The 23,760-nt window shown below is 49.9% G+C and overlaps 1 protein-coding gene across 1 annotated transcript; it reads right to left on the bottom strand.

Annotated features, from left to right (window-relative positions):
* Positions 1-23,676, bottom strand: CPLX4 (complexin 4). Its single transcript, XM_025422134.3, has 3 exons — positions 21,411-23,676; positions 15,513-15,600; positions 1-1,013 (listed from the first exon to the last, which is right to left on the bottom strand). Exons 1-3 carry the CDS (start codon positions 21,575-21,577, stop codon positions 786-788), a joined length of 483 nt encoding a protein of 160 aa, XP_025277919.1. The 5' UTR covers positions 21,578-23,676; the 3' UTR covers positions 1-785.
* Between the last annotated feature and the right edge of the window lie 84 nt (positions 23,677-23,760).

Here is a 23,760-nt window from a genome sequence, read left to right as displayed (position 1 = left end):
TTAACTTCTCAGTGCTCTTTATTTGTCCATCTGCTCCGTTCCCACTGCAGTCACCAACAGACAACCGGTGATGATGCCGAATGTGGAACCAGCCATAGCCTTCCTAGTCGCCCCCTGCCTCTAGTGTCACCCCTCAAGTCCATTCTTCATATAGCCTCTAGCATGATGCAAAGCGCTAGTGAAGTCCATTCTCTGCCTTCATTTCTCTTCTTCATTGCTCGTCCCATCCCGCCACTGTCCCCTGGGCCTGGAACCATCCAGGTCCTCATCCATCCGTGATGAGAAGCAGCAACAGTGTCAAGGTCCCTGGGAGTGAGAGGCGGTGTGCTCTTTGCTTGCCCTTGAGCCTGCAGCCAGGGTTCCAGGGGGGCTCCCTGACCTTCCACATCTTTTCTCCAAAGGACCTGGAGTTATGCTAACGGATGAAGAGGACGAGACCTTGCCCTGGAAGAAAGCAAGTCGGAGGGGAAATGCCATCTGCTCTTGTCTCTTCAGGGCTGTCCTGAAGATCTTCAAGCAGATGTGTTCCGCGTCACTCCCAGATGAAATCTTGCACTGAGCCACATTTATAACTACAAGGAAAGTGTGTGTCCTACTGCAAGGTGCTGGCTGAGCACTCTACGGGGATGTTTAGAACATCAAGTCGTTGTCTACGAGTTTGTGGAGAGCTTCACCGTCGTGGTGTTTGTGAGTTTGCCGTGTTTAAGGACACGCTGCTGGAAACGCTCCGTGCAGAGTGGTCACCTCCACCTGGACTCGGTTCCCTCCTCCGCACGTCCTGCCCCTCACATCACAGCACACTTCTGCTCAGCGGTCTGCTTCATTTCCGTGAAGGTGGCCTGGGCTTTTTCCTTTATGGTATCCAAGTCCATGTTTTGGAGATTCTGTAAATGCCCAAGAATGGAATCCTTGTCTTCTTCCTCTTCTTGATCTTCATCTACCATTTTCCGGAGATCTTCGGGCAAGTCCACATCGTCTCCGGCCATCTGGATTTGGTTCTCGTCCATTTCACTCTGTGCAAAACACAAACACGGAAGAGATAAGCCACTCTCAGACAACCAGCCTCCAAGGAGATAGTCAAAGCAGCAGCAAAGTCCTCCGTTGGGGTGAATGATGGGGACGGCGAGCTCGGCCATCCCTCCGCAGAGCCTGGGCCCGGGAGCCATCGCGGAGGCTGGAGGTCCTGGTTGACATGCTCCCCTTCCGCTGCACCTTGGGCTGATCAGAACTTTTTACAACAGTGGTTCTCAAAGTGTGGTCCCTGGGCCCAGCAGCATTAGCACATCTAAGGATACTTTAGAAAAGGCAAATCCTTGGGTCCCACTCCAGACCAAGGGAATCCGAAACTCCTGGGTGGAGCCCAGCAATGTGGGTTTCAAGAAGCCCTCCCTTGTCCTGCTGCTGCCTGCAAAGCTTGAGAATCACACTGTAGGCTCCGCCTCAGGGCAGCTTTGCAAGCTTTGCAGTCTATCAGCCCCAGGATGTGCCTCAGTGGCCCTGGCTGATCCCTCCCTGGAGGGTGTGGTTGGGCTCTCGGTGGCCGTGGCAACTTGGGCTTAACCTTTGCCCCTTCCCTCCTCTCTACTAGACCGGGGCTCCTTGAGGGCACAGAATCACATCAAATTCAACCTTACATACACCCTTCACACCTGGAAGTGGTTCTGGCACAAAGCTCTTTGTTTCTTAAGTGACTCGTGGGTGGCATGGCTGCTCCTCAGCAACCTCCTGTGCTGCTGCTGCTAACACCACAGTTTGCCTCTCACAGATTCCATTTTATGATCCTGAGAGTGTCTGTTCCAGAATTTCGTAGTACCTGCTACCTGGTCTTAGAGATTCCTTTACCCCATTTGGCTGCAGGGACTTTGTTTCTTAATAAGAGAGAAGAATCTAAAGAAGTTTCTCTGGGAGGGGCACCTTGGTGGCTCAGTCAGTTAAGCATCTGACTCTTGATTTTAGCTCAGGTCACGACCTGATGATCTGAGATCAAGCCCCACATGGGGTCCGAGCTGGATGTGGAGCCTGCTTAAAATTCTCTATCTCCTGGGGGACTCAGCGGTTGAGCATCTGCCTTCGGCTCAGGGCATGATCCTGGGGTCCTGGGATCGAGTCCTACATTGGGCTTCCTGCAGGGAGCCTACCTCTCTCTCTGCCTATGTCTCTGCCTCTCTCTGTGTGTCTCTCAAGAATAGATAAATAAAATCTTAAAAAAAAAAAATTCTCTCTCCCTGTCCCTCTGCTCCTCCTTTTCTAAAAAAAAAAAAAAAAAAAAAAAAAAAAAAAATTCTCTGGGAATAGTTTATATTCCCAGGTGGCTGTATCCAATGATTTCTGAGATCAGATTGTAACAGGAGGCAAATGGGGCTCCAAGGGCCTGGAAGATCACAGAGCATCAGAAAAGCAAAAGGTAGGAAAGATCTCAGCCGACCTTGGGGCTCACCCTCCTCGATGTCCTGTGACCAAGTGCATGAAAATTCACGTTAAAGGTACGACATTTACTTAGTCCTCATCAAACCCTTACTGATTGGACTTTAGAAAGATGCTGACCCCTGCTGAGTTCCCAGGTGGAGTTCAAGTGGACACCTACAGGAAAATATGAATTCTCCTTGCCTGGGTGATGAGAGGAAGTGACTCTAGGGGAACATCGGTGTCTCTGGGTCCGAAGAACGAGCCAGGGCAAGGCGTGCGCACCCTCTAGTCTGCATCTGTGAAGTGGATCTCCCGGGCCGGCTCCAGCTCTAGGGCCCCGTGGCTCCCCCACAGCTCCTTCCTTTGGTGGGTTCTCCCACAGGGTGACAGCCAGCCCCCCGCAGAGACCTGTGAGAGGCTGATTTGCAGGGCAGAGATGCTCCTCTTTGGGGTGTACGGTCCTCACACACGCCCTCCAGGAAGCCCTCCGGGAAGGGCCAGTCTCCACCGCAGCCTCCCCAGGGACAGAAGCCGGTCCCTGCACTTGGCCAGGCCTTGGCCCTTCAAAGCGCTTAGTGGATTAATTAGTTCCTCGTCAAACTGTTGTGGGGATTAATTAGTTAGTTAATCCTCAGGGGCTCCCAGCCAAGCCTCCCTTTCTATTTATTTTTTATTTACCTGCCCTAGAGGTTGCCTTCCTTGCTGATCATCCTCTGAGCACTTTTGCAGGGAAGAGAGGAAAGGCAGGACTTCTACCTGGCAGTCCTGTAAGTGCAGGACATCTCCCCTCTCTTACGCACCCCGGAATACATAATGATTTGAAAAGACATTCCTGGGAATTCTGATACCCTTTCCCCTCCCTCTAGTGGGTAATAAGATCTTTGTGGATGTCACCAGTGTCAAACCCAGAAGGAGTAGCCTGGAGGGACTGGCAGCTAGAGGGGCCAGAGGGCGGTGGGCCAGCCAGCAGGTGCTCAGAGGTGGGCCACTCATGAGGGCGGCGGGTCGGGGGCGGGCTGCGTCTGGGGGAGCTTCAGATTGGGTTCCTCCTTCAAGGAGGACTTTCAGGTTTATTTCCCCCTCATTCCGTTTGCCTGGGAAGGGAGAGCTGTGGGCTTCCACTTTGCCTTACAGCTCACAGAGGGGCTCTGGATCGGCACTTCTACCAAAGTGTGTCTCTGAGGGGGGTCCCCAGCCCCGCAGCATCGGCACCTCCTGGCACTTTGTTAGAAATGCACATCCTCGGGCCTCACCCAGAGCTGCTGACTCCAAAGTTGAAGATTTCTTAGCAATCTTCAGCTTAGCAAGGCCTCCTGGTGATTCTGGGTCGTGCTAAAGTTTAAGAACCATTACCCCACTATCCCTGAAGACAGGACCGTTGCTTACTCATCTCCAAGCCAGCAGAGTGCCTGGCACGCAGACCCAGACAGTAGATGTTCGCTGAATGATTTGATGAGCCTGCCGTCAAGGGCAATAGCCTTAACCATCCTTAAATGTGCAGATCTGCTTTTTGAAGGGCTCTTTTTTTTTTTAAGATCTTAGTTATTTATTTATTTATTCATAAAAGACACACAGAGAGAGAGAGAGGCAGAGACACAGGCAGAGGGAGAAACAGGCTCCACGCAGGGAGCCCGATGGGGGACTCGATCCCAGGACTATGGGGTCACGTCCTGGGCTGAAGGCAGATGCTCAACCACTGAACCACCCAGGTGCCCCTCTCTGTGCCTTCTTAATCATAGGGACCCTTTCAGTAGGGATGTGACAGTGATCCGCCTTTTTTTCTCAAAAATACGAATAGCCATAGGCACGCTTGTCCTGCAGGCTTAGGAGCTTACAAGACCATCTAGGAGCACACCCCCTTCCATCTGTTCGGTAATCCTCTGAGGGCCCTTCCACGGGGCATCAGAGGTGTAAGGTGACTTGCCAAAGGTCATGCAGGGGGCAAATGACAAAGCTCAGACTTGAACCCAGGGCTCTGATCGCTGCATGCCGCCTCTGCGGGGGAATAGTCTGGGTCAGCTGCAGAAGCCTGTAAAAAGCCCGGATCCCTTTTTACAAGCAGGACCCTCACCCTTGGCCTGTCCTAGGCCTGGGGCCTGCTCACGTGGTTAGGACTCAGTGCTAATGAGGCTGAGGCCCACGTTTGGTCCCCCTTTTGTCGTCTAGCCGCCCACTGGCCCTGTCTGGGTGTCCTCCCTTAGCTGTCAGGTATCCACAGCACAGGCTGCAGCCCAGGGAAATAGATTCTGGTGCTAGGGAACCATTACTCCACTATCCCTGTCATCCTTCTAGAAGGATGGTGACTGTAGGACTCTGACCATAGCCAGTGACAACACTGAATGCTGCCTTTAGACTGGACAATTGGAGCCACCTGCCGAAGGCCCCATGCTTTAAAGGGCTCCTCTGTCCCTTGGACCACATTCCTTCACATGGGGTGGAAAGGTCACAGGGCCAAGGGGATGGGCCTTCCCAGAGCCCACAAGCCCTTTTAGACCACACTCTGGCTGCCTGGGACCCCGACTTCCCCACCTAACTGTATCCTGGAGACTGCTCAGACCCCTTCACCAGGCCGGTGCCCCTGAGCGTTCAGTGATCTGCTGGCCTGAGTCCTGCTGAGCCTCAGGAGAAGGGCAGGGGGTCTGTATACATAAGGTTGCCAGGGAGGGAGAGAGCCAGGGATGGGGGAAAGAGGAGGCTGGCAGTGAGCCTGGAACCGCTGTCAGAAGTCGTCCTCTGGGTCCCACAAACATGCACATGGGTCTGACAAAAGCTGAGGAAAGCCTGGTAGCTTTGTCCCAGAATTGAGGACCTGGTGCCTCAAAGGGAAATGAATCCTGCCAGGAATGTGACTTTTGGGTGAAAGCGGGGGCCATTTCGAGGCCAGAGGTAAGGGTAAAGGAGAACAAGGCCTCTGATAAGGCTGACCACCGTGTGCAGGAGTCACAATTGTCCATTGCACATCTCCAGCCCACCACTGAGGGTTATTCTACTTATGAGAAGCCTCTGGGGGTTGACTGCTTAATCTACTCCAAATAATTCAGGCGTCATCTAATTAATCCTCTACGACTGTAAGGCAAGTAAGAGAATCCCAGCTTATAGATAAGGAAATAAAGCTCAGAGAGGCTGTATCAGGTGTCCAGGGTCACACAGCCTGTAAGCGGTGGCGGTAACCTTCCTGCTCAGGCAATCAGATTCTCACACCAACGCTGGGCCTCCAAGCATCCAACAGGAGGGGCGAGACAAGTCAGTGGCTGTTAAAACAGAGCTCTTGGGGCACCTGGGTGGCTCCGTGGTTGAGCGTCTGCCTTTGGCTCAGGGCGTGAACCAAAAAACCTTTTGGTGAAACTTTAAAAAAAAAAAAAAAAGGCATAGAGGGTGGGTGGGAGAGCATTGGCCCTGAAGGCAAAGATCCAGGACCGAGCAAGCCATGAAGAAGAATCCATGGAGCGTATGCAGTGGCCTCTGCGTGGCCTCGTCCCCTGGCCTCACCGACCTCCCTGCCCGGGAGACCTTGTCTGCCATCCACGCAGCGAATGTCCCGCCCAGACTTTCCACTGCCCGCTGACAAGTCAGGCCGGGGGACCGGGGATGTTTGGACACATCACACATCCAGGAAAGGCAGTGATGCCTCAGCACTTGCCCAGATACAAATGCAGTTGCAGACAACACGAACCTGCTCCAGGGAGGCAGGGAGGCAGGGAGGCCGGGAGGCAGGGAGACAGGGAGGCTTAGCCCCCGCCGCCCCCACCCCAGAAGCTTGGTGTGAACGAGTGGAAGCGAGAGTCAGGGAGGGAGGCGAGCCGGCCTCCCGTTAGGGGCCCGACAAGCTGCTCTCTGTTCTTAGAGGCTCTGTCTGAGAGGCCTTCTCGTTTCTAGAAATCTTATCAATTTGGGATATTGTTTAATGCAGTTAAGAGCTAATTATTTTTATGCCGGCTGACCAGAATCAGTTTTAATCTCTTGGTTTTTAACCAGATTTATAATCTTAATTGCCGGCGCTGAATGCCCCATTATTTAAATAGCCCCACATCCTGCTCTCGTTATTCCCTGTGACTGATTTCTGACCTTTCTCCGAAGGGTAAGCACGACCCTGGATTCACACTGTCTGAGCCCTAGATTTTGATAAACTGGCCTTCATCTTGCATCCACCTTGAGATACGTGGAAAAGCTACCGAATCTCAGACGGTTATGTTGCCCAAGAGCTGAGCGTTCACCACGTGTTAGAGTCCCAGTCAGTTGACCTTGGTGTATAGCAAATACCGGCTTGATTCTGGGCAGATTTTGTTTGGGGTTTTTGGGTTGTTTACGTATTTTTGGTCTACAGGATACCAGACAGCGAGATTAATGGCTGTCTTTGACTTTGACCACTTGACCTGACATTGGATGCTTCCATATTCGTGAGGACCACAGTGGTGGTCCACAGTCAGTGGTCTTCATCCCAGGTATGAGGGAGGAACTTGTAAGACATTGGGGTAGAGTGAAAAGAGCACAGCCCGTCAGCAAAATCCTCCACGGCAAGTCAAAGTGAGCATGGCCTGCTTTGCGAGGAGTGAAGGCATGTATTGGGGCCAGAGAAGGAGGGAGGGAGGCGTGAGGCCCTGGGGCCCAGGCTCCAGCAGACCCACTCATCCTCATTCTGAACACTTGCCACTGAAGGACAGAGCCAACTTTATGTCCTATCCCTCTGGGACTGTGGTTCTCCACCCTCTCTGGGCCCCCGCCTCCCTTGTGAAGTCTAGAAATGGCTAGTGCCCACCCCCAGAGGACTGGCTCCAGGGATATATGGCAGGGGCCTAGGCAATATAAGTTTTTTAAAAGCTTTCCAGGTGATTCTAGTGCTGAGCACTGTGGAGACCCTTGTCTGGGGCCGGCCACCTACAACGTCTGCTTGCTGTACCTCATTGCTCTTCCCTCATCAGCTTGGGCTGAGAGTGTGCAATGTGTAGGGCACATCAGGAATGAGCATTTCTAGATTCCAGCTGTGTACATCTCCCACTTCTTCCCTTCACAAAGGCATGGCCGAGGGGCTCAAGAGGCTCACAGGGGTCACTATCCAAGCCTCTCATGTTACAGAGGGGGAAGCCAAGGTCTTGAGACTTGCATAAATGTGATTCAGCTTGTTTAGGGCTGAGTGGCCAGCACTGCCACCAGGGCTAGTAGGAAAATATGGCCAGTGGGGTCAGATGGGCTTGGGGTCTTGTCTTGCTTCGCCATTCACAGGCAGGCGTGACCTTGGGAAGCCCCGCTTCCTCTCCTCTCCCAGCCAGTGTTCTCATCTGCGAAGGGGAAATACTATCCACCTACCTTATGGGGCGGTTGTGAGGATTCAGTGGGATTGCCAGCGTGGCTAAGTACTTCACTTGCATTCCCATGGCACCAGCGTCCTAGGGCTCTCTCTCCCCTTCCCCATGTCCCCTCCGGACAGTCAGTCTGTGGCTTGTTCAGGGGCATGAGTAGAAGGAGCAAACTGCTTTGGGACAGGATGAGGAGAAGGAAGGAAGGGAAGGTCCCTCGCGGCCACCGACACCCCCCCGCCCCCCGCCCGCCCCGATGGCCTGCCGCCCTGCCACCAGAAACAGCTGCTCGGGAGCAGGAGGTTTCAGTGTCTGGGGCCCTGCTGGGCAGCCCAAGAGCTCGGAATCTGAAGGGGGCGGGCAGAGAAAGGTCCACAGCATCATATCCTTTGTTAAGAGGCAAATTTTAAATTCTGTTCTAAGGGAGCTTTCAATGTGACACGTTTAAAGACAGCTCCACTGGTAGATCTCCTTCTCTCTTCATCTTTATTCAAAGTGAATGATGCCCTTAATACAGCAGACAAACACCAGGTGTAACTAAATCATATAGCTCAGCAGGGGGCACAACATTATTTTTCAATGACTAACCTAGATTGACAATTCCCTTAATAGGATTAGGGTTCATTGTGGAACTGTTTTCTCTTATTAATTTGGCTTGACTTACATATACATTTTGAATTGGCGAGGGAGAGGGGCACATTTGTTTCTAGAAAGAATCTCGGGGCCTTATTTAAAACGTTAACTTTCGGATATACAAAGTTAAAATGTCTAATCCAGACCTGTTCTTTTCATGAAAATTTATTTTCCTAAAATTCTCACAGCAGGTAAATTCTTTCTGCTGTTTTTGATACTTTGCTCTCTGGATGCATTTTTTTTTTTCTCCTTTTTCCCAGCGACATCCAACATTCAGCAAACGTTTTGTGCGCGTGTGTGTACAAACACCTGTGCACACTTTCTACGTGTCAGACATCCTGCCAGGCATGCAAGACAAAGGTGGACGACTCAACCCCTTTGTTAAAGAGCAGAGTCCAGCTGGTGAGAATATTCACGGTGGTAAGATAACATAAGAGACACGCACTCCTGTATTATGGGAGCATGAAGGGCGGCGGGGAGAAGGGGGCACAGGAGGCTCTGTAAGAAGTGGCCCTAGACGGAAGCCTCACGGGAAGAAAAGGGGCCACAGAGAGCAGAGTGTAGGAAACAAAGCAGAAGGAAGGTACAGTCCAAGCAGGGACTAGCAAGAGCTGAGACCAGAAAGACAGGAGCCACGTCATGGCCAACAGGGCAAGGGATAGGGACTCCGTTCTCAGAAGTTGTGATAACCTTTTTTTTTTTTTTTTTTTTTTTAACAGGAGATAAACAGGACCAGATTTGCATTTTGGAAACCTCACTCTGTAATTTTGTGGGGAGCAAGACTCAAAGTGGAAAAGCCACCGATGAGCTGTTGTGGTCAGAAGTGAGATATGATGAGCCCTGCCCTTGGGGATGAGTTGAGAATTATGTAGGAGGTAACATTAGGGTGACTTGATGATTTACTGGATGTGAGTCTGGAGGAGGAGGGAAGAGTCAAGGCTGACTTCCAGATGTAGGCCCTGGGGACCAGGGCTGGCTGGGGATGGGGGGGGGGGCGGGGCACGGGCAACACTGAGATGGGGCCCACAGGAGGAGTGGGTTTGGGGGAAAACGGGCCAGATCTGTTCTGGGGAAGAGCTCGGAGGTGTCCAAGCAGAGGCAGCCGCGGCAGGGACCCCGAGGGAGAAGACGGCATGCGGGCTGCAGGTGTAGGTCTGAGAGTCATCCACACACTGGTGGCAGCCGAAAGCGACAGCAGGATCCCCGGGAGAGTGTGCAATTCGGGAGGACAAAGGACAGACCTGCAATATTCCAAAATCTGGGGGCAGCAGGCAGAGGGAGGGTAGGCCATGACCAAGACACAGGAGAGGCAGTTTGGGGAGGATGAGGAGAGAGGGGGGCTCGGGGAGGAGGTGACGGTCCTCTGTGCAGAGCCAGACTACCCAGCTTGGGAAGGAGGAAGACTGCAGCGGAGCAGTGGGAGCCCGTCCCTGGGGGGAGGCACCTGGAAAGGCACGTCTACTCCCCAAGTGCTATTTGCTTGTTTTCCCTGGGAGAGATTTGACCTTAACAAAGGCGAGATGGCGGAGAGGGGAAGGTGGAGACCCAGGACAGGGGCTGATCGCGGCGGAGCGAGACCCAATCCTAACACGAGCATCGCGGATTCCTTGAGGCGCCTGATGTCCCCCGAGTACCCCGGTGGCTTCAAAGCCGGAGGAAATGCACGCTGCGTGGACACGTGTGCTGTCCCTATATGCTCTGGATGGTTGCGTTCGACTGCTGCACTTACTGGACTCCTTATGTGATCACTGCAATTAAAAGGGGTCACCCGAAGACACAGGGTACAATACACGGGGTTGTCACGAACAGGGAAGGACAATCTGGGAGAGGAGGCTTTTGCTGTTCCCTAGGGTGCTGGGCCCCAAATTGTCCTTCCCCAAGTCCAGATTTCCTTCCCCCGCTCAGCAATCAGTGAAACCCTTTCACGGGGAACAGCAGCCAAATAATTTCTTTAGAAAATACAGTTCTGATTCCAAAATGCGACATAGTTATCCTCATTAGACCTGACAGCTCCCGGGAAGACATTTTCCTCAAATCTGCTCTCCGTTGGGCCTTGGTTAGGGGAAAGGCCCAGAACCGCCTCCTGCTGGTTGTGTGGCTGCTGTGCCGGTGACCCTGGAGAATTGTGAATGAGGCACCCAGGGGGTCATCCCTCGTTAGCTGGAGGACACGGTGAATGTGTCCAGCTCCCTGTGGGCTGCTAATACTATTAGTACGGCTGCTTACCCAATGTGGACTTTATAAGACAACAGAGGGCTTAGAAGTCTGCAAACCTCAAGACTCCAAACCTCAAGGGAAAGGAGGTTATTAGGAGCCCAGGAAGGTCCCGGTGACCCTTGCTTTCTGCCCAGCGCTGTTTTTGGGTTAGAGGGTCGTGTTCCTTCTCAAGTCTACCATCCTGGATGGAGACACGGTTCAGGGAGGGTGTGTACGGGACAGTGAGGCTCAGAAAGTACCGGGTGACTCGGGAGGCTGGAGGCCCCTCTGGCACAGTAAGCTTTGTGACCTTGGGCAAGTTCCTTGACTTGAGTTTCACGGGTTTTCAATGAGTCTTATGATTACCTACTGATGTGCTTTTTCAATATATAAAGAATAAGTTTAATAAAAATAGAAATATTATATATATATATAGCTGGGGTGGAGGAGCTACAGTCCTGGGGCAGCCCAGGAACCCACCCCTGCCCTAGGAGGAGAGCCTGGACACTGGGTGTGCTCCTCAGACGACCCCGCCTGCCCCCGGTGATTGCTTATGGGTCATGACAAGACGATTTGTCCTACCAGTGTCTTTTGATGACTGTTTTTAATAGTCACCAGCCTCACGTTATAGCCCTAGGACTTATTTATCTTATATCTGGAAGTTTGTCCCCTTTGACCCCCTTCACTCATTTTACCCTCCCGCCCCCACTCCCACCCCCACCTCTGGCAACCACCAGTCTCTTCCCTGTGTCTGACTTCTTCTTCTTTTTAAGATTCCACATACAAGTGAAATCATGCAGTATTGTCTTTCTCTGTCTGACTTATTCGTCTTGGGATGATACCCCTAAGGTCTATCTACATTGTTGCAAATGGCAAGATTTCCCTTTTTTATGGTTGAATCACACACACACACACACACACACACACACTTGCACACCAGGATGACCATTTTCAATGACAGTAATCAAATAAGTTATCAATGAAGTGAGGTAATCGAGACGCCGAGCCCCACAAAGAGGATGTAGGTAATGATTTGGGGATCTGTTGCCCCATCTCCAGCCTGGCAGTTCCAGGCTGGCCTGAGCCCCCGTCACCCCTCCCTTCTGCTCCAGGGGTGTAGGACTGGCCTGGCCCCTCATGCCTTTCCCTGGGTGCTCTGGACATAGGGCCATGGCCTCGAGCTTTCCCAATCACAGTGATGGCCCTGGGCATGGCCTGACCCCCCGGGGCCTCCTTGCTCCTTAGGGGAGCATGCAGGAGATGAAAACTACCATTCGGGGGGCCCGTGTGGATTTTGGAGGGCCTTCTAAGGACTCACTGCGAGGCGTCCTTCTGCAGCCCAACACCTGAGTTACACGCAGTTCCAGTGCAGCCGGCAGCGCGGCCGCTGCAGGTGAGCAGGTGAGCTGGTTGGTACAGCACGAGAAAAAGCCTGCCTTCCAAGGCCCAGGGAGTGACTGTCCCCACTGTGATCGTCCCCCCCCCCCCCAGTCATCCCCTTTGAGGCCGGATTCTCCAATGCCTTCACCTCAATTACCCGCATTTCAAACAATCCCCCTCCATCCCTCTTGCTGTGGAGACAGCGAGCCCCCACCCCCGTTGGTGCTGGGGTCCCCGCAGGAGGCTCCCACGCTCCCCGCCCGGCCTGTGCCCACCAGGCCCTCCCAGCCTCGCCCGCACCTCAACTGCTTTACAATACAACACGCAACCTGTCCTTGGGAGCCAATGAATAGACTTCACACACACACACACACACACACACACACACGCACACACTCGATCTTGTGCAGATATTATTTCTGTCCTCACCATCACTGTCCCTGCTACGACCCACAGTCCCCATGCCCGAACTGAGAAGCCGGCGGGCGGGCTCTGCGGGCTGCACTTCCCTGCGGCCACTGTGCGGCGCGTTAGGGACACCAGGGGGCGCGAGGGACCCGAGCCTGTCCCTGCCCGGTGGCAGCCCTGCGCTGCTGCACAGTGGAGCCAGGCCAGGAGTGGCCACTCTGCACGGACAAGAAGCCACCGGCCGGGGTGATCTCTGCCTGGGAACTGCGTCTGTCCCCCCGCCCCCCCAAACCCCTGGCGCTCCCTTCTAGGCCTGGGGGCTCCTAAGCCTAGACAAGGTGGGTGGGAGGGACACACGTCACCTGCAACAGCCCTGGGTGGGGGGTGCAGCGGAGGGGGGTGCCCCAGGGTCGGCAAGATGCTGCCCTGAGGCTGGGCCGTTAGCCACATCTGGTGACACGTGGACACCGTGGAATGGGAACCGATTCGTTTTTCATGATAGACTTTCTATTAATTGCCATTTTGTGGAAGCACAACTAGGTTAGACTTTGCACGTGCTGTATGAAAAGCGGGCCACGGTACTGTTAGTATTTTCACTATTTTTCACACCACGGGCAGATCCTCGAAGCACCGCGTAGACTCAATCCATTTTTACCAAATGCAGCCAGTTACGGGAAAGAACCGTGGGAAGGCCTCCGCCTGAAAGCAAACCGCATGCACCTAGGGATCAAGCGTGGAGCGCTTTCCGGCCATCATCTCAATTACTGGTCTAGCTTGTGTCTGGAACTCAGCAGCAGCCCCCGGGTCTGGGGTCCAGCCTCGGGCTGCCGTGAGCAGGAAAAGCCCCGAGCCTGCGGGGGCTTCAGGGCGGGGATTCCGCACCGTGTCACTGGAACACGGTGCAGTGCAGGTTGTCCCCAAAGCCTTCCTGCAGCCTGAAGCCACAAAGAGCTCAACGCTACACGAAAATTTGATTGTGATCTCAGGGTCCTGGGATTGAGCCCCACATGGAGCTCCCTGCTCGGCGGGGAGTCTGCTTGTCCTTCTCCTTCTGCCTCTGCCACGCACCCCCTCTTGCGCTCCCTCTGGCACATCCTCTGCTCTATCTTAAATCCAGGCTGTGGTTTCCTCGTGTCCAAAAATAAAATCATACAAAAGAGAGATACAGAGGAAAGAATTGCAGCCATGAGATGTGCACATTCACAGAAGAGGACCAGGCCCAGAGGAGGGACATTGACTACTACATCTGCACAGGCGAGTCTCCCCGACAGGCTGGGGCTAGTTAACCACTTGGTGACCTTAGCACTGACCTTGCAGGGACAGCAGGGCTCTCTCCCTTTGTTTAGGGCTCACGGCTCCCAAGTCAGCTCTTGGGGGACCTGCAGGGGACCCACAGGAGTGGAGCTTCTGAGTCCTGATGTCACATGTCAACCCCTCCTCTTCCCATCAGCCAACCCACTGCTTGGCCAGAGCCTACAGGTGTTTCATGCTCTCTGCCAGCAGCCAGATGGCCGGATGGATCGTGCCGTCACCACTCTACGGTCTCCACCGAGAAGGAACAGACTGCTCCTGAGCCACAGGCAGAGCATAGTGGGAGACCCTGCGCTCTGCCCTTCCTGGCCTCTGCTTCCTCCTCCACGAAGCAGAGGTGATAATGGAACACCCCCCTTCCCCCAACCCCCAACCCCCCCACCCCCCCACCCCCCCCACAACGGCCCAGGGGACTGTTGGGAAGGATTACATGAATTGCTAGGTCCAAGCTCTTAGAACAGTGCCTGGCACGGAACACGAGGTGCCAGCTGTGATTACTTTCTCCTTGTGTAGTTACGTATAAAGTTGGAAGTTTAAGATAGAAACACTGGGTCCGCTTTACAGAATTTCGGGCGCTAAACCCTTGAAATGCCCTTGCAGGCTGCTCTCCTCTCTAGTCTTGCATTTTGTTTCTGATGGATCAAAATAAATAAAAATTTGCACTTATAGTTTAACTCATTTGTTGAGGAAAGGAGTCTAGTTGAACGACTGGAATCTAGTTTTTATGAACTAGTTCAATGCTCTTTTCACTACATCAAATGCCTCAGTTAAGATGAAAACAAATATATGTGTGTGTACGTGTGTGTAGTATGTGTATGTGTGTGCATGTGGTGCATGTGTGCTTGTGTCTGTCTTTGTGTGTGCATGTGTCTGTATGTGTGTGCATGTGTGTGTGCATGGGGTGGTTATATGTGTGATTCTGCATGTCTCTGTGTGTATGTGTGCTTGTGCATGTCTCTGCATGTGTGTGCATGTGTGTATGTATGTGTATGCATGTGTGTACATGTGGTGTGCGTATGTGTGCTTGTGTATGCATACGTCTCTGCGTGTGCATGCATGTATGTATGTGCATACATGTGTGTGCATGTAGTGTGTATATGTGTGCTTGTGTATGTCTGTGTGTGCATGTATGCGTGTGTACATGTGGTGTGTATGTGCGCTTGTGTATGTCTCTGTGTGCACGTGTGTATATATGTGCATGTATGTGTGTGTGCATGTGTGCTTGTGTGTCTGCGTGTGCATGTGTGTGGATGTGTGTATGTCTATGTGTGTGCATGCATGTGTGCATGGGGTATGTGTGCTTGTGCACGTCTCTGTGTGTGCATGTGTATGCATGTGTGTTTGTGTGTGCATGGGTGTATACACGGGGTGTGCATATGTGTGCTTGTGCATGTGTCTGTGCACATGTGTCCATGTGTGTATGTAAGTGTATGCATGTGTGTACATGTGGTGTGTGTATGTGTGCTTATGTATGCATACGTCTGCGTGTGCATGTGTCTGTGTGTGCATGTAGTGTGTATATGTGTGCTAGTGTATGTCTCTGTGTGCATGTGTGTATGTATGTGCATGTATGTGTGTGCATGTGGTGTGTGTGCTTGTGCATGTCTGTGTGTGCATGTGGTGTGTGCTTGTGCATGTCTGTGTGTGCATGTGTGTGGATGTATGTCTGTATGTGTGTGCATGCATGTGTGCATGTGGTGTGTATGTGTGCTTGTGTATGTCTCTGTGTGTGCAGTATGCATGTGTGTATGTGTATGGCTGTATGTGTGTGCATGTGGTGTGTGTGTATCCATGAATGTGACCCTTTGCTGATCATCAAACATTCTCCATTTTCTATCATTTAAGAAATTAAATAGGATGTCTGCTGCGTTAAGAGCGTCTCACCTTTGGGAGTCTGTATTTTTCTCTGAGATGAACTCTGAGGCATGCCCTCTCCGCCTTTTTTTGTGTAAATGCAGCATCTCTTTCCATCCTAAAAGTAAAAGAATAGAATAAAGGATCAAAGGACATATTGAGCTAAGGACAGTCCAACCCCTGCATAGAGGAGCCTCCGCTGGGCTAAACCTTCCTGGTCCCCAAACATCTCCCTCATTCTCTTGTCATAACTCAACAGGACCCCAGACCCCAACGACGGCTTGGATCTGGGACTCTCTTTAGGATGCAGCCCGGAGGGGGGCAGAGTGGTTATTCCTGGTGTATAGCTGACCCCTCAGGGTTGCTCTCAGTAGGACTTGGGACCTCATACACCACAGCCACCTGGGTGCTGGTTAAGAGCGCAGCTTCCTGGGTGTGAGCTCAGACTGACTCATCAGACTCCCTGGGGGCAGATGAGGGGAAGCTATGTTTTTAACAAGCTTCCTGAATGATTCTTGGTCAAGTGAAACGGGGTCACAGCTTCCAGGGCTGGGGGGGCCCTTAGAGGCACATAGTCTTGAGGAATGTATAGAAAGCGGTTTCCCTTCACTGTCACCCCCTCTGGACCCCATTTTGGTACAGTGTTCCGTTCCCTGTTTGGAAGGGGGGATCCCCGAAAGAGGTAGGGTAGGTCTCCACGCTGCTCCGACCTAATAGGACTTAGGATCAGGCTGGTTTGCAACCGACCCCTTGCTCACGATGTCCTGGGCGGGAGCTGACAGCTTTGGGGCTGTCTGGGGGGCCCACGGTGACCGCCACCCCTCCCAGCTGCCCACAGGGGTGCCTTTCGAGTCTCTACCCATGGCCCTGCCCTCTGGCTGGATCGGACTGGCCCAAGCTGGGCAAAGGAAACCCTTTCTCTGGGAGTTTGGGATCGGGACTGGGAAAGACAGACCTTCACGGGAGCAGTTCGCTGCCATTTCCCCCCAGGGCCACACGGTCGGGATGGCACAGCCAGGACAGCTGACAGCTGAGAGGCAGGAGCAGAGCAGCCGAACGGGGGACAGGGGCAAGGCAAGAGCCAGGAAGGAGCTCACGGCTGGACTTACCCTGGTTCTTAGGTTAGGCCCGTGTGGGGCCTGGTGGGGTCTCTCCCTCTCTTTCTCTCTCTCTCTTTTTAAATACTTAAATTATTTATTTATTTATGGAGAAGGAGTGCAAGTGGGGGAGGGGCAGAGGGAGAGAGAATCTCAAGCAAACTCCGAGCTGGGGCTGGATCTCAGGACCCTGGGATCAGGCTCTGAGCTGAAATCAAGAGCCCGACGCTGGGCCGACTGAGCCACCCAGGCGTCCGGCCTGGTGGGGTTCCTTGCCCAGGGGTTTGGTGAAGCATCTTTGCACGAAGCATTATTTGCACTAAAATAAATTCTGCTTTCCTTTTCAGGTGACCACCCTGGTTTCTATTTCTTAACTTCACGTTTTGAAATCATCTTCACCACCACACGGTCTGAAGGAAGGGCTGATCTGAGCAGTCGGGTTGGACTACTGACCGCGGGGCCCTGGGCGCGGGCCGTCCCTCTGCAGGTCAGGCCCAGAACATGCACCCACACTGGCTTCCATCTTCTGGCTTTGGAGAGGGAGACTGAGTAAGTGACTTGCCTAAGGGATCAGTGACTGGGGCTTGGGCAGAAGCAGATCTATTCTCCCCAATATTTTGCTAAGAAAAATTTTAAACATACAGAAAAGTTGGAAGAATTTTACAGTGAAACCCATACACTCACCACCTGGATTCTACAATTAGCATCTTGCTATACATGTTTGATCACATAACTTCTCTCTCTACCCATTCATCATCCGTCTTATTTTTTGATGCATTTCGAAGTTGTAGGCGCCAGTACTCTCTCCCCCAAACGCTTCAACACATATCCCTTTAACTACAGCCTTGTATTGGTTTGCGGTTCTTTTCTCTTTTTTCTTTTGAGTAAGATCTGTGTACAATTAAGTGCAGAGAGTTTACGTGTGCTGTGTCTGTTAAATTTTGTTTTTGGCTTGACGGGGACACAGGGTGGTCAGATTAAACATGATTTCTGGGTGTGTCTGGGAGGGTGTTTCTCCGCGAGATTAGCTCTCGAACTGATGGGCTGAATGAAGCCAGTTGCCCTCGTCGGTGTGCATGGGCAGCATCCAACCATTGAGGGTCTAACACGAAAAGGCAGAGGAAGGGAACATATTCTCTCTCTCTTTCCCTTTGCCTGTCTGCTCGGGCTGGGATCTCAGTCCCCCTGGCCTTACCTAGGACTCATACCCATCAGTCTTCCAGTTGAGATCGACACCAGCAACCTTCCTGGCTCTCCAGCCTGCAGACAACAGATGGCGGGACTTCCCAGCCTCCGTAATCGCGTGAGCCAATCCTTAAAATCAATCCTCTGGACACCTATGCACGTATGCATGTCCGTTTCTCCTATTGATTCCGTTTCTGTGCATAACCCAAACCTCTACTAAGATATGAAAAGCATTGCTGTCACCTGAGAAATTTCTCTCTTCTCCATGCCCAGTTAACAGCTGCTTCCCCAGTCACTGTCCTTTACCCACCATAGATTGCTTGTGCCTGTCCTAGAACTTTCCACAAATGGAACCATATACTACACACTCTTTTGTATGAGGCTTCTTTGACTCAGCATAAGAAACTTTTGGGATTGACCCAGGTGGTGTTATTTATCAGTGGTTTGTTCCTTTTTGTTACTGAGTGCATCGTTCTGTATGAATATATCATGCTGGTTTATTCATTCTCCCCCGGATGGACTTAGACTATTGCCCCTTGGGGGCTAGTGTAAATGAAGTTGCTGTGAACATTTTTGTACAAGTCTTTTTGTGCACATATATGTTAGTTTCTCTTAGGTAAATATCTAGGCATGGCATCACTGAGTTGCAGGGTACTTTGGCTGAGTGAGTTTAGTTTTATAAGAAGCTATCTGACTTTTTCCCAAGTGGCTGTACTATCTCACATCTCATTAAACAGAATAAAGGTTCTATGTTGTTCCATATTTTGGCCAACATTTGGTATTGTTGTCTTTTTAATTTTAGCCATTCTGGTGAGTGTAGTGGTACCTTTGTGTGATTTTAATTCTCATTTCCATGATGACTGAAGATATCAGATGGGCTTTTTAAAAATGTACTAATTGGCCATTTGTGCACCTTTGTGAAGTATTTGTTCAACTCTTTTGCCCATTTTTTTTTGCTTTTATTATTGAGTTGTAGAAATTCTTTATATATTCTAGATCCCAGTCTTTTGTCAGATATGTTTTTGCAAATATTTTCTCTCAAGTCTGTGACTTGCCTATAAATATTTTCTTTTTTTTTTTTAAGATTTTATTTCTTTATTATATAGAATGAGTGATGGGAGGGTGGGAGGGGCAGAGAGAGGGAGAGAGAGAGAGAGAGAGAGAGAGAGAAGCAGGCTTCACCCCTCCCACCCCCCGACCCCGGGGCAGAAAAAGAGATGCGGGGCGTGATCCTAGGACCCGGAGATCATGACTGAGCCAAAGGCAGACACGTAACTGACTGAGCCACCCAGGCGCCCCTATAAATATTTTCTTTTCTTTTTTTTAATAAATATTTTCTTAATGGTGTTTTTTGATGTACAAGATTTTTCAATTTTGATAAAGTCTGCATTATTTTAACATTTTTATGGTTATTGCTTTCAAAGTTTAAGAAATGTTTAAGAAATCTTGGCCTACCTTCAAGTTGCAAAGATACTGTTTTTTTCTAAATGCTTTAAAATTTTAGCTTTTATGTTCAGTTCTGTGATACATATCAAAGTTCAGGTAAGAAATACCACAGCAATTACTGTGCAATAACCAGGTAAAGGGACATTTTACTATTACTGAGAGAAATGGAGGGGTAAGGGGACTATTGTTGCATTCTAGGTGATGAAGCTATTGAAAACTCAAGCAACAAACTAGAAGTCATGCCTCTTGCCAGAGGGAAGCGGGCTGGCCCCATTGCCCTGCTATTATTTTTTAAATTGGATGACTACAACAAAAATTGATAACATTCACACACACACACACACACACACACACACACACACACACACAGCCAAGTAGTTGGCAAATAACCCAATCTGCTGATTGACGATTCGGCATTCTGCCCTTTGATCTATCCAGATATGAACTTAGGGAAAACTAGGACATTAGTTAATCAAACAGATGTCATATCTGTGACCAGATTTATTGCTTGGACCAGTTGGATGATATTTTACACAATCAGATGTATAGTCTAAATTTCTGGCCAGTTTCTTTTTATTGGCTCCCTTGAGCTAAGAATGTTTGGTGCTATTGTTCTGCTTCTGTTTCTTCATCATGCTTGCTTTTTGTTTCTTTGTTTACATGCCATAGGCAAAAGTAGCCTGTATATATGCAAACGATTGGGGTGTCTTTTGCCTAAACTTTATCTTAGCACCGACATGGTGTTTGCAGTTGCGTTTTTTTTTTAATTGACTTTTTTTTTTTTTAATTGACTTTAACTGACTGCAGAGCCAAGCATAATACATGCTAGGTAGTTTATGTGCTACAGTTTCTTTCAGAAAAAAATACAATAGACAGACTTTCCATTAAATGTAGGCTTTTGTACTTTCTTCGTTTCCTCCAGGTCATTAACCTTTCACCTATAATCATCTTAGCAATAGGATTTAGGCAACTCTTATGTAATTGATAATTAGCAAAAGAGCCATGATGGCAAAAAGAAATACTCTTATTAAATGAGAAATCTTTTTTTTTTTTTAAGTAGGCTCCATGCCCAATGAGGGGCTTGAATTCACAACCCTGAGATCAAGAATCAAGTGCTCTACCGACTAAGCCATCCAGGTGCCCAGAGAAATACTTTTACTGAACAATTAAAAAAAAAAAAAAAGATGAACATTTAACCTCAGGAGTGAGGCTTCAATTCTTCATTGTTACTAAAAGACTCTTATTCTACCTTAAAATGCAAAAAATTACGCATAGATTATACTTAAAGAGCAGTCTGCAGCAGTGAAAAATTGTTGGTGATATTCACATTTCATAATGTTCAATTAAAATGTTACTACTGTTTTATTTTTATTTTATTTTATTTTATTTTATTTTATTTTATTTTTATTTTTATTTTATATAGCCAGGAGAACGTCCTCATGTAGCCAGGAGGATGTCCTTAATTTTTGGAGATACATGGCTGAAGTATTTAGGGGTGAAGTATCATGACGTCAGCAATTTACTTTAAAACTGCTTCTATCTACTATCTATCACCTATCTATCTATCCAACTAATCACCTGTAAGCCAGTACAACACAATGCTGTGACCTTATTCATAGGTTTATATGGGTGTTCATTATACTGTTCTACTTTTCTGTACCTTTACAATTTCCATAATAAACAGTCCACAAACTTATTCACAGTTTTCGAGAAGCCGAATCTTAGGACACAATCCTCGTGTTGTGCTTTCTAGGGCTTTGGCACACGTAAGAAAAGAAAGATTGCACCGTGTGCCCTTCAAGGCTCTCTTCCAGGTAGAAAGCCTTTGGTGTGCAAGCTTTCTACGTGCTAGGAGGGTGAGTTTGGGGAAGACCGCAGAGACAGGCTCACCCTAGTTCATCTGGGCACTTCAACCGAGCTTAATTAAAATGAACCTAGACTGGAAAAAGTGTTAAGCTGCTTTGAGAAGGACATATAGATTCGTTTATTATGGCTTGCCACCATCCCCACAGGCAGGACATAGTAACTGCTGAGGCGAGAGATGGTTCCTGGAGCAGAACACATGCTCCGAAGGTCAGGGGCACACAGCACAGGGGCAGCATCTAAAGAGCAAAGCGGAAGAGGTCGGGGAGCCCAAGAAGCTAGGGCCACAATGCATATCTTTAGGCTCGGAGAGGGAAAGGGAATCGTGTGTACTCACTTCTCCTCAATCATTTGCTTCTGATACTCCTCATACTCCTCTCTAGTCATCCCTTGAGCTGCTGCAGGATCAGATGTGCCTCCTTCTTCTTTCTTTTCTTCAGACCCACCACCGAATCCCAAATTCTTTACCTGGTTACTTATCATCGATTTCACAAAGAAAGCCATGGTTTCTGGCCCCAGAAAAATAAAACCAAAGCTCAGACAAAATGTGAAAAAGAAAGAAAGAAAGAAAAGAAAGAAAGAAAGAAAGAAAGAAAGAAAGAAAGAAAGAAAGATCAGTTTCTAAATATCCTCAACGAAAGAAAGAAAGAAAGAAAGAAAGAAAGAAAGAAAGAAAGAAAGAAAGAAAGATCAGTTTCTAAATATCCTCAACGACAGCAAAGCATTTAAGAGCAAAGGACTTTGCGTGGCCTCTTCTACTCAAGGGCATGATGACAGAGAAGAGTGGTTTGCGGGCCGTAAGCTGGATTAAAGAGATGAACTCCCTTAATATAGGGAGGCAGATGGTTCAGATTACTAAGGCATACAATCAGATGCAACCCACTGCTTTCTGAATTAATACACTAAGCTAATTTCAGAGGCAAAAACAAAAACAAAAACACACAAAAAAAAACAACCAAAACTCCAAAAACAAAATCCCTCACATTATCTACTCCTCTCCCTACCCATTCTAAATTCGAAATTATAAGCGCAGCAGGGCTTCATCAAGAGTCTGGGTTCAATTAATCAGAGCTGACTGATTACAGGCCTGTAACGGAATGTCCAAATTCCAGCCCTGAGCACAACATCCTGTTGAAAACAGAGTCCAGTGAGACTCAAAACCCAAAATGCTTCATTAGGCAAAAATAATCCTTTGATCCATCATTTTATCTCATTGGACTCCTAAGTCCTAGGCAAGGATTTGCCTTTTGGTTTGCTTGAATTCTGCACTGCTTCCGTCGTTACTGGGGCCCATATGTACGGAAATACTACTCAGCTGAGGCGAGTCTGAAGTCTGGCAAGCCTTCGCTCGCATCTGGAAGATCACCCCGGCCCCTCCTGCGCCGAAATGGCACATCTCTGCTTGGAAAGGATGCACCACCCTCGGTGCTCGAACCCAGAGGGTCAGCACAACGTGGGCCAAACCATCCGCGTGTAACAGGGTCATCTTCTCGTGACCCCTTCCTCCCGGGGCCCTTCCCCAGCGCTCTGCTGGCGCTCACCGGTGTACTCCCATCAAACTTTGGACAACTTTTCCAACACGCAGCGGATTCTCAACGGCTTTCTTCAGGTCGAGGGAGGAATTGAGTATGGCTAAGACTTTAATCTGTTAGTAGCTTTCTAATTAAAGCCCTCCAAGAGGGGGTGGGCGCAGAAAGGGATGTAGGCTCTTTGTAACCTGTGCTTAGGATTCTGTCTGGAAGCACGAGCCCTGTCGGAAACGGGGCCCTCAGATCGGCGGGGCTGTGTCCTGGTTAATAATTCCCTACTTAAAGATGTTGCTACACTGGTCTCACTGTGAAGAGAGACAAAGGTTCGGGAGGGGATGGGAGCCGAACGGAGTGCTCCAACCCGGAGCGTACATTCACACCGGCTCCGCTTTCACTTACTGGCACACCGCGTGGAACTTAATGCGCTCAGTCCACTGTCGCTCCGTCTCCCTTTCTAACCCACTAGGCTTCCTCCCTTCAGCTGACAGGGTGAAAGCCACCGCCTGGGATTGTTTGCTCAGTTCAGCACGACCCTCCTTTAGGAAACACTGCAGTGTTTCATGAGATTAAAAACCACTTTTATTTCCCAGGGAAGAGGACAATCTGCTGAAGATCTGACCTATGTTAATCGTGCTGGTCTGAAAGTGAAACCCTTCAAGTTCCACTTTTCCGCATGGATGCGGGGGACGGGGCAATCAAGCATTACAGACACGCGGGTGTGGCAGCTGATTACCCCTCACCCCCACCACCACTGTTTTCATGAAGTCAAATCTCTCATGGTCTCCTCAATAGGTGATTCCATTGAAAATGGAATGTCTTTAAAATCTCTTTATTGCTCAATTTATTACAACAGCCTTTCCATTTGAGACATCCAATAAACTATCTGCTATGTGTAGAATCTTTTAGTGCTCCAAGAAAGGAAAATAAATATCCCAAGCTTTATGACATGGGACAACCAGGCGTACCCCCTCCAAAGGCTTCTCATCACAGCTGAATGTACCAAATCTCTACTATGGCAGGGCGGACAAGGCACATCTCCAATGTCCAAGTGAACTGCATAACCTCTGACCAGTGTGAGGGTTTATCTGTGCATAGTCTAGTTTCCGCCCACCCCACCCTCCCCCAGCAGACTCGCTCATCGGGCATTATGTCATTTCC

This window comes from Canis lupus, chromosome 1 (genome assembly GCF_003254725.2).
Source record: "Canis lupus dingo isolate Sandy chromosome 1, ASM325472v2, whole genome shotgun sequence".
Lineage (NCBI taxonomy): Eukaryota > Metazoa > Chordata > Mammalia > Carnivora > Canidae > Canis > Canis lupus.
Note: the sequence above shows the minus strand (reverse complement) of the source record. Positions and strands in the feature narration are given on the sequence as shown.